The sequence below is a fragment of the Sciurus carolinensis genome, chromosome 2 (assembly GCF_902686445.1).
Source record: "Sciurus carolinensis chromosome 2, mSciCar1.2, whole genome shotgun sequence".
Lineage (NCBI taxonomy): Eukaryota > Metazoa > Chordata > Mammalia > Rodentia > Sciuridae > Sciurus > Sciurus carolinensis.
In genome coordinates this window covers 31,851,551-31,863,048 of record NC_062214.1, presented here as the reverse complement: position 1 = coordinate 31,863,048, position 11,498 = coordinate 31,851,551, and the positions used below count along the sequence as shown (strand labels likewise).

Genomic DNA, 11,498 nt, shown 5'->3' with positions numbered 1-11,498 from the left:
AAAAAAAATAAGCAAATGTGCTAAGCACTTTGCCAGAGTAACCTTCCATGTAGACTTTTCATCTTAAATACACACAACTGAAAACAACTACAATTTTTGGAAAATTATGTACAAACCCGATACTTCTTTTGATTACATATAAATACAAATTAACTATTTTTTCCTAAAAAGTGGTTATAATAGTAAATAAATACAAAATAAATCTGACCATTATACTTCATGTGCTGGGGTTCAACCCATATAAAATGTACAACTAAATACATTTTAAATCTTTAAGGAATAATTCTCTGATTAAAATATTTGTTTTCCCAACTTCTTTTCGTAGATATAAATATATTTTCAAAATAGCTGTGTTTTTTTTTTTTTCCATTCCATTCCATAAATAAAGTCTTCATTGGGAAATATTAAAGTGTCAGCTGGTGGTGTTTTGGGGGGGCTTTTGGGCTTTTTTTTTTTTTTTTTTTTTTTGCTTTTTTCTAAAATATATATATATATATTTAATTAATTAATTTTGCTGTGCTAACGACACCCACAACCCTCCACAACCATGTCCTGATAGTTCTTTAATACAACCTTTTCATTTTCGTCAAGGTACAGCATGGAGATAGCACTGAGTTCTGTTGGGACACAGCACGCCTTAGGGATCTTGGAGTTCACAGAGTTGACCAGCGTCTGCACGATGGCGTGATTGGTGGAGTTCAGGTGATCGGCCAGGGGAAAAGGGCATTCCCCGTGGCAGTAAAAGGCATGATACCCTGGAGGGGCCACAATCCAGTCGTTCCACCCCACATCACTGAAGTCCACATACAAAGGGTGTCTTTTACAGCTGGACTTGAGGCGCTTCCTCTGTTTGTGTTTCGCTTGCCTTTTTTCTCTTCTGTGGAGGGGACGCCCTTTCCCATCATGGCCAAAAGTGACCAGCAACGGCCTTATTTGGCTCCAGCTGTGTTCATCTTGGTGCAAAGACCTGCTAATCCTCACATGTCTCTTGGAGACTCCTTGCTTCTCCTCTAAGTGGGTCACCTCCACCACAAATCCATGGTTGGCGTGTCCCTGTGCAGTCCAACGCATCACAGCGGGAGTGACATCAAAACTCTCCCACCCGCTGGCGTTCTGATTCACCAACCTGGTGTCCAAAAGTCTGGTCACAGGGAATTTCGAGTTGACTGTTGCAGGTTTTATAATTTCATAAATATTAATTCGGTGATGGAAACTACTATTGCTTCTCAAAGCTTCCTGTATCTGTTCCCGAAAAACCTGAAGTTCTGCTGATGTGACAAACTCCTCAGTGGGAATAGAGCTTAAATTAAAGAAGAATCGCCGGGTTGTTTTCCCATTCACTTCTGGCAGTTCTTCCAAAGATTCTAATTTGATAAAGACGGGAGGGAAAAAAGAACAAAAAATATTCAGTAAGAGGAGTAATGCTAGTTTATCTATCAGAAGTTTTTGATTTAGCCCATGTAAAAGTTTGCAACCAGAAAGTAAAACTTTCATGACTGGGTACTGGAGCTCAGTGGCAGAGGGCCTGCCTAGTCCATGTGATGTCTGGGTTCAATCCCCAGCAGTCCAAAAAGAAAAGAAAAATGCTATTCCTTCCTCCTCTCTTTTCTATAGGGTCACATCAGCACTCGATCCATGAAACAAAATTTTATAATTAATTGTTATTCTTTTGATTCAAGACACAAGCATGACTTCCAAATGACTAAAATAATGGGGATATGGTGATGCATTTCTTTGAAACTCACAGACTTCAGGGGGAGAAAAAAATCAGCACTGTAGTTAGTAAGGGTCTAATGAGTGAGGAGTTGAGGAAATTATTGCAGTTCCTTAAAAAAAAAAAAAAGGCTTTAATGTCAATCCCTTAAGCAGTATCCTAAAACATTACTCTGCAATTTAGATGATTTACAAATCTCGATATACAGATTTCAGCTTCCTAATTAAAGACTGAAACTCAACATCAACGATGACATTTTGCAAAGCACACCCTACCATTTTACTCAAAAGTCCAGAGACAAAGGCATTTACAGGGATCTACTTCTTTGGAAACATATGGGTGGTACTGGGACACTGTAGTAATTAAGGCCAAACAATTTGAAGAGAAATAGCTTCCTGACTGTTTTTTCTCTCACCTCCTTATGAACTCAAGAAGCAAAATCTCATTTCATATGCTTTTAGGAAAAAAAAAAAAAGAGTCTTTGTCTCCTGTTTGTATTTCCTTTTTGTTTAAAAAATATATATATGTATGTATAAACACATATATGTAAATGTAAACATATATGTATATATATGTGTGTGTGTGTGTGTGTGTGTATAATCCAATAAACAGGCTGCAGAGCAGACACAAAACCAAAATAATTTATAAAAATTTACAAACAATACCATTATGAGGTTCACTGTATAAGGAAGGATCTCATCCTCTTACAGAATCAACTTTCTATATCTATCATCATTATTTCATGAGAGCCATCTAAATGGGCCACACATAAAGATTTGTCTGGTTTTTGATTCCTGAATGTCGAATATAAGAAATACTGTTTCCCAAGTATAATGTAAAATATAGCACCTCGAATGCTTAGAGTTTACAGATCATCAGAAGTACAATATTACTATTAAGTTGATAGTAAAAGAATTAGAATCAGAGATATTTGAGCTTATTGTCTTCTAGCTTTAACACACTCTTTCATTGTCAAAAAAAAAAAAGTTACCTGCCTCATTTAGGATTTAAAGTGCTATCAAAATCTATTTTCCCATAGTTCTGTATCATCATTGTAAGAGAAAACAAAACTTCTATTAATTTTACAGTTGTATTTGCTTAAAAGTCAAAGAGCTGCAAGTTGTAAACAGAATCAAGATACCTTAGCAAAGGAGAAGCATGTCAGATCACTCATTCAAAGGTTCTACTCCTGTTAACCTGAACCATCCAAGGTTTGCAAGCTGAGCAGAAGTACTAAGTTCAATGGGGGTAATTTATTCCAATTCTGGAATAATGCTTTAACATGGTGCTTCTGAAACTTTAAGCCTCATAGGCTTAAAGGATTTGAGGATTCTTCAAATTTCCAAATTCAGTGGATTGAAGAATGGCCAGAGATCCTGCATTTCCAACAAGCTACTGTAAGATGAGAGGATCCTATAAACTGATGAACCACACTTTCAGTGTCAAGGTTTTAAAGGACATTTTTCACATTCAGGTATAGATCATCAGAGGACTGTGTTTGAAAAGTGCTTTTCTGTTAACATAAATGTATAGAACAACCATTAGTGTGGACCAAGGCATAAGAGTTAAAGCTAAAGGTAGGCCAGCCAGCGACTTCGACAGAAAGGTCTTCTAAAGTTCTTCTACTTGGACATGGAAAGTACCAGTCCAAGAAGTGAGTACCTGTTAATCCAAACCTCTTGGGAATACCTTTTGGGATCCATCCACATTCTGAACCCCACTGTAAGCTAATGATACTTTAGGTTGGATATGAGAATTAACATAACCCTTCCACCAACAGAACTAAAGCTCTTTTCAGTAATCCCAAGTAACTATAAAGAATTGTTATTAAGCTTCTATTTTTTAAAAAAGAAACTCCATTCCGTTCCAGAAGCTTCTCTCCACCACTCAGAATCCCTCCTATGTTTCTGCTCAAGGCACTTTTCAACAGGGAAGGTAAAAATTAGCAGCATCCTCCAGATTCCAATAACACCAAAGCCAGAAATGCATCTGAGTTCTTGACTTCTCTGATACCAGTACACCTAGGTGTATTATTTGTTCTTCAAGGAAGGGGAAAGAAAGGCAAATTATCCAGGACATTCCATGAATAGCTATTAATAAGTGCCCAGAGAAATCATAAGAGGAAAAAAAACCCTGAATCCCAATCCTTAAATAAAAAGGAAAGAAGTGGCAATCACTCACAATCACTCTCTCTCACACAAACACATGCATGTACATATACTTGTGGCCAGAGGATGAAGAAAGAATTTCCAAGTTAAGTATGAAACAGTTTAACGAAATAAGAAAGATTGGTTCTTATAAAAGAAGCATATGTACAATAACCTTCCAAAAATAAAGATAAGATTGAATCATATAAAATTGATTCGATAAGTAACACAGAAAACAGAATTTTCCCATGGTTCAAAATCACTGGAGGAAAGAAGCCTTAACAAAGCAGAAATGTCTTGTGGCTTTACCAAAGGGAAAAAACTGCACTTTTAAAGATCTTTCTCCAACTTTCCACCTACACCTCCATCAATCTAATCTTTGAAAGACCACTATTTCCCCTTAATGAAGAGGTCTGTGTTATTACTGCAGATTTAGGTCACAGGCATTAATCAGACAGGTTCACAGGAGCTCCCAAACCCAAGAAAATCATTCCTTAGGATTACTGCACTTATCATCTTTTCCTCCTATGAAGGAAAAGGTTCAATCTTTTCTTGAGGGTGGGAAATTCAAAACCTATTTGAAATAAAAGAAAAGAAAAAAGAAATTTTTCCATAAATTACAACAGCAAGCCAGGAGATTCAGAAAATACAGACTGAGTAATGTATACTTTTTGAAGGCTTAAACAGTTGTTAATTCCCTTTAAATATCCCTTCTTGAATCAGCTGAACTTGCTTAGAGACTTGAGGATCTGACCTAACTTCGACCTGAGTTTATGAGTCTCTTAAGTTCTTTGACTGCCTCCTTTGTGTGTGTGTGTGCGTGTGTTTATGTGTGTTTGTGTGTGTGGTGCTAGGGATGGAATCCATGCAAGGCAAGGGCTCTACCTCTGAGCTACAGCCCCAGTCCACCTCTAAGTGGAGTTAAGACTAAAAATGTGGGGGAATGAAGAAAACAATGTAGTGATGACATTCAACCTCTCTTCCAAAAGTAAAGTCATAATTGAATCATCTACATACTGTCAATTATTCAAAATTATTCATCTACTTAAAAATAATCCAAAAGATTGGGTTAGGTCCACCCTGGCCTCTTCTTCCCTAGATAAAGGGAGATTGTGACATTTAAAAAAAATCCTCGTGATCGTGTTAGCTAATGGGCTGGATGCTTTCTTGAGCCAGGTCTGATGCTCGCAGCTTTATCTAAAAAATTACCTCACAACAAACTGGCTAGAAGCACCATCCATTTTCAAAATGAAAGAGACGGGAATTCAGAGAGGTTTCATAACTTTCTTAAGATCACTGAGCTATGAACTTGAGTTTCTAGCCACTAGATGACCCTACCTAACATGGGGAGGAAACAAAACCTCAAGCAACAGTGGAAACCATTCAGAGGCATATCTGTAGTTAGAACAACAGTAACTGTAAGGCTGGGGAGGTCCTCAGGGTGGAGCGCTTGCCTAGCACCTGGGAGGTCCTGGGTTCCAGCCCCAGCACCACAAAAGAAAGGAAAACAACAATGATCACCATAGTGTGCATTCTGTCCTAATCAAAGGACAGAAATTTACTACCCAGGTATAATGGAGATAGCAGAGGAAAACTGAGAAGAAAAGTAAAGTGACAAGGCCCCCTGCGACATGGAGAGCATATTTGGAACCACTGCTATTTTGTGGCTGCTTTTTTGCCCTAAAGTATGGTGAGTTTTATTTAAGAAGTAAGTTATCATTATGTTTTGAGAATTTTGCAACATTCCTTGGACAGAAAAAACAAAAGACAACAAAAAGATATTCTCAAAACAACAACAAAATCTGGGGTAGTTTGGAAAATTGGTAAGTTTGGAAAGGGCTCTCTATAACATAATGGAAGGGGCTGTGTATAATACACAAGATTTTCTAGAAGATAAAATAACTGATATATATATATCAGTTATTTTATATATATATATATATGTGTGTGTGTGTGTGTGTGTGTATGAAAAATATGATAAGATGTGAAAGGTTACCAAGAATAAGTTTTTCGTTCTTTGTTTTTCATTGAACTCAAGTCACTTTACCACTGAGACACATCCCCAGTCCCTTCTATTCTTTTTCATTTTGAGACAGGCTGGCCTTGAACTTATGACTCTCCTGCCTCAGTCTCCCCAGCTGCTGGGATTATAGGTGTGTGCCTCTGTGCCTGGCAAGAATTAGGTGTTTTTGTTTTGTTTTGTTTTGTTTTTTTTAAGACAACAAAGAAAATGGGAACTAAAGGAAAGAGGAACCTAACCCTATTTTGGCTTCTGCCTTTAGAATGATGCTAATTACTAACTTCTTTGAGAAAGACCCAAATGGCTAGTCTAAAAAAGACAAAGCAACTCAATGAGAAAGAATCAAGAGGGAATATAGGGACAAAAAAATACCAGTACCAAGGAACCATCATGGGTGACCAAGCCTCAGTTTCAATGAGCACTTTCAAAGAGAATAATGGTTCTATTAATGGGGACTTTTATAATCACACATAATGCCTGGGGGCACTTGGGAAGCACACCAGCTAAGTGTTGGTTTAGGGGTACCTATGAGTTCAAATTCATACAGGGAATCTGTGATGTGTATTCTCCTTCACAGGGCAATGATTCTTTTTTGATCTTTCCTATTCTACAGATATTTTCATGGTAATTACTTCTGAGGGAACATCATTTCTACTTAAAAGCATTAGTCATAGATGCAAATAGAAAGATGGTGCCCTTCAAAGCCTAGAAAGTAACCACATGGTTCTCCTACATTCTGATATGTCAAGAAAGCATGAAGACTTTTTGCAGGAACAAGGAAGTCAATCAACTTTAATGTGTTTCCAACAGGACCAAAATGTGAAAAACTCTTTACATAGAAAGACGTGATCTTTCTATGTTCAACTGTATTCAATAACAGTCCTGAAAGTCCCACATAACAGATGGACCTTTTTAGTGACTTTGAAAAGAGAATTTTAGCTAAGTTTGTGCTCTCCTAAATAAAAGCCATGGTAGAAAAGAGTTAAGACAATGTTCCACTATTCTGGTGATCATATACACACTGGTTGAATGATCACATCGTAGCATCTCTTATCTCATAATTTCACCAAACTATCTGGTACTACTTACCCAAAAAAGGGAAGGGGATAATTATTTAATAGGGTTATTTTGCTTCTTTACAGAATACACGTCTATTAATGCTGCATAAACTATATTCTGCTCTTGAGCTAGCAGCCTTATTCACATGGTTTATTAATTTCAGAGGCATGCGTGGCACAATGATACTTATAAAAATAAAATCATGATCCCATTATACAACAGTGACTAGTTTTCAAAATGTGCTACATTCAGCTTAATGATGATATGCTAGTCATAATGAGAAAAGAAAGGAATTTGTTGAAATTTAAGGAAAAAATTATATACCCTTTCTCCATCACTTAATTGCATTAAGATGTAAAGTTACTGCAAACTGATTTTAAATGAGTTGGTAACTTTGGTACTGTTTTATACATAATGTCACACTTTGAGAGATACAAATTTGACTTACAACCTCAAACATGCTATTTAAGTTAAAATAACACTCAAATAATGTATAGCCTGTTTCAAGTTTTGATCAAGCCACTTCTAGATGAAGAAAGAGAAATACGGAGGCCTTACTGATGAAATCTTCATTCAGTTGAATGTTTTAGGCAGTAACTGACTTAAGTGATCTTCCTTTTAAGTTACAAGAGAGACAGTACCTTCCTGGCATCAAAAATAAAGTGAAGAATGGTTTCCATGCTAAATTTACAGAAAAGGTGGTTAACACAGCTGAACTTGTTACTTTTTCATCCAGGAAAAAAAAAAAAAAAACTATTTCTAATCAAGATCAGCTGGGAACAATGAGTTGGCTCTAAAATCATCCCAGGGTTATGATGATGGAATGTACACAATTGAAAACGTCTCTCCCTGTGAGTACAGACAACTGCGACTTTCAGTGGGTTGGTTCTAATGGAATAGAATGAGGCCTATTACCTTTCAAATCTCTGATTTCTACTAGCAGGAGAGCACCTTAGAAATACATTTGAAAATGAATGATCAATTCAGCATCCACTCCATTGTTGATCACAGTAACAATCAATTCAGCATTCGCTGCCTTGATGAAGAAGTTATCTTTTGTTACATGACCTGCCTGTGGTACTTCTTCACATTATCAACCTGTGTTCTCCCAAGTCATCCTTCACACTGGGACAGAACTTGGGTTGTGACATTTCTAATTTGTTTCGGTCAGAAGCCAGGTAGTCACTTGAAATTTACCACCTCAGCAGTGCAAAGCAAGAAAAAGAGACTTTCATTCCCCCCAGCTCCCTAATATTCTACAAACAGTGTAGATATACAAATTTGCACTTCATGCTGAATTGAGATTGTGTTAACCCAAAGGGACATTTAAAACTGTAGGAAACAATTAACCTGTAACATGTTTGTAACTAATTGCTTCAAGAACTTAGGTACAACAGATTAAGAAGGTGCCCTAAGACATTTCAAAGTCACAAAAATGCCTTTCTGATGAAAGAAGCAGAAATATCCTACCTTAGAAAACCACATTCAGTATCATAAAAGAAAAAAAATTCACATTTCAATGCACATGAAGGAATCAGGCAGCTGCTGCAAAGCTTTTATCTGAAGGCTTGCCTTGTCTCTACCCAGAGCCTATCTAAGATTTAAGCACAAGACAAGAAACTCATTGTGGAAATAATAAGATTGATTGTGGAACTGATCTCCCACGGGGATTAGATAGGGATTCGAAATCTTCCAAACCAGGGCCAGATCAACAGTAAATTAGAAAGACTTTGGGGCTCTGGGCTTTAATTTTTCAATACTATCTCTGAAAATTCTGCCCTTGGCTCTATTTTAGTCTGAAACCCCAGCTTAAGCAGAAGACGCAGATTTATAGAGCAAGGGCTTCCAAACAGATTTAAAGAAATCCCAAGCCTTCTCATTCTCCCCCTGTGGAATTCTTGCACGCTTCTCTGACTAGGGGCATGCCTTTTCCCCTCATCTTCCCCATCATTTGATTTCTCTCCAATTCCTGGGGGAGGAGTTACTCTTCTGGCTGCAGTCCAGGAAAAGGGTGCGGATGCGCCAGAGGGGAATCCCTGGTTCCCTTGCCGCCACACAAGCAGTGCGTTAAAATCAGATTCTGAAAGGACCATCCAGAAGTCAAAGTGGAAAGGTCCTAGTTTTCTGGTCAAGCTGCCTTCTGCAGGCAAGCACACATCTGCCTGGTGGGACAGGAGAGGAGATTCCCCGCCCCTGTCCCCGCCCCCACCGCCCTCCAGCCTGATCCCCGCCTCACCTTCGTGGTGGAAGCTGCGCACGGTATTGGCGCGGCTGGCAGCCCTCTCCAGCCTGTGGTCGGGGGCGGGCGCTCCCGGCTGGCCCGAGTGCCGGCGGTACAGGTCCAGCATGTAGGGGGGCACTACGGCGTCCCTGCTCGGGGTGGGTCTCTGCTTCAGGCCGAACATGCTGAGCAGTCGCAACTCGAATTCGCTCAGGACGTCGTCCGAGGGCTGGGACGAGGGGCGGCCCGACGACGCCGCGAACTTCTTGCGGCCCAGCTCGGGAATGAGGCCGGCCGTGCCGCCCAGGAGGACCTGGGGAAGCAGCAACGCTAGAAGACAGCGGGTCCCGGCCACCATGGTCGACCTGCGGACAGGGCCGACGTGAGTCACCCGAGTTCCCCGCCCAGTTCTCCCCTCCCGCCCGCCCCCGCGGCCCAGGCTCCCGTTGGGCTCTCTGACCTCCTCCTCCAGGTTGCCCGCCTAGCACGCACTACTTCGTCCAACTACTTGAGAGCAGCCGGAAGACGCCCGCATCTTTAGGAGAATGGAGGGCCCCAGGTTCCAAGTGCTTTACTGCTCCCATTCCATTCTCAACCCATCTGACCTCTGGGGGTTGTATATTCATCCCCAGACAGCATCAGTGACTGTCAACCCATTTTTTTCCCCCAGTGACACCATCTCTGACAGCCAATGCCACTGGGAGTCTGGGAAAGCACTGTTTGGTTTGACATCCTGCATCCCCTGCAAACTCAAACACACACTGTCCAGCGCTCAAAAAATGCATGTGACTTCCTTAGTAGTGCTGCCTAGAACTTCCTGCAACCTACACACACACACACACACACACACAGTCTATAACTTCTTAGACCCTGTATATTCAAATCCACAACTTTTGAAGTTGTGACACAAGACTCTAACCTCAGGGGTGACAGACAAGTCATCCATCCCCGCATCCCTCCAGTGTAGTGGAGAAACACAATTATCTTCCTGGAATCATGTCAATGGCTCGTATCTACTAGTGCACGTGCCATCTATTAAAATAAAGGGGCACTAAAGTACGGCCCCTTCGCATTTCTGGAAACAAACACGTTGAATCCGAACTTGAAGTACTTTCCTAACTGGGACATAGCTCTGGGTAGAGAGCTGGTCTCCCTGAGCAACTTGAGGAAGGGGAAGGGATTACATCGCCATGGCAGGGGGTACAGGTTGGCAACTAACGGGTGAAATTCAGGACCCACGGTCTTGAAGGGATTTCTTTTAACTTCATTTGTTTAAATCATATAAGCGTTAACGACCATAATAATATACCTGGAAGAGGGGAGGAAAGAGGGGCGGAAGACTGCGGGCCAGGAGAGCGAGTAAGTCGGTCGCCTGGGGCGGTGGGATGGGGGCGCCCCCGCAGGGGCTCCGCCGCACGTGGACTTGGAGGGGGTTCTGTTTACGTTGTGTGGGTCGCAGCCCCAGGAGGCGCTCTGCAGCTGCGGCTGCCCAAGCCCGGCGTCCCCCCACCCCCACCTCACCCCTGGTCAAGGGCCCGCGTCCTCTACCTTTAGGAGACCGCAGTCCGTCTAAGAAGCACGCGGGGACACGTCCATTGAAAGAGTTTCCACATGGAAAAAGCTCTGTTCGAAGGACCTGGCGCTGGGACCGGGTGCCGTCCCCTTTGCCTCCTCCTCCTCCTCCCGGGTGCCGGCCGCGTAGTCCCTCTCCTCAGGCTGGGAACGGCTTCTAGGGGTGTTGGGCCCGGCAGAGGAGTGGAGGGGCGGCAGGGCTCAGAGGCGACAAGGCTGGCTCCGCTGGCAAAGGCACCGGTGCGAAGTGGGGAGTACAAGTTATTCTCCCTGCAAGTTCAAGAAGTCTCCAGCCAAGTGCTGACACACAACAGCGAGCAGGGGGAGGAGTGCGGGGCAGGGAAGGGAAGGAAGGGGAGAAAGGAAAAGCTGGTGCTGTTGTCGTCCTTAGGAACCAGCGCCCACGGGACGCGTGGCCCCGCGCGGGGCCGGCTCCGGGACTCTGGGGTCGATGGTCCGGCGCTCCGCGCTAGCTCTGCCGCGGCCCATGGCTCGGGGCAGCCATCCTGGGCGACGCCGGGTCCGGATAGGGGCACAGCGACGATCTCGGTGCCAGGCGAGTCGCCCCCCCGCATCACTCTGCCTTACTCCAGCGCACCCCCATGAGCGCTCGCCGGTGGAAACTACCGCGACTCCAGCGCCCTGTCGTCCTTGGGCGCATTCTCCAGCGAGTACAGCCGAGTCCCGGGCCGCTGAGGCGGGTGGCCTCCCTCTCTTAGCCCTCGGGCCAAGTGCCTTTTGTGGCCAGCCTGGGGTCCGATCACA

The 11,498-nt window shown here is 42.4% G+C and overlaps 1 protein-coding gene across 1 annotated transcript; it reads right to left on the bottom strand.

Moving 5' to 3' along the window:
- Positions 1-291: 291 nt before the first annotated feature.
- Bmp2 (bone morphogenetic protein 2) lies at positions 292-11,229 on the bottom strand. Its single transcript, XM_047542575.1, has 3 exons — positions 10,710-11,229; positions 9,177-9,526; positions 292-1,364 (listed from the first exon to the last, which is right to left on the bottom strand). Exons 2-3 carry the CDS (start codon positions 9,517-9,519, stop codon positions 520-522), a joined length of 1,188 nt encoding a protein of 395 aa, XP_047398531.1. The 5' UTR covers positions 9,520-9,526; positions 10,710-11,229; the 3' UTR covers positions 292-519.
- Between the last annotated feature and the right edge of the window lie 269 nt (positions 11,230-11,498).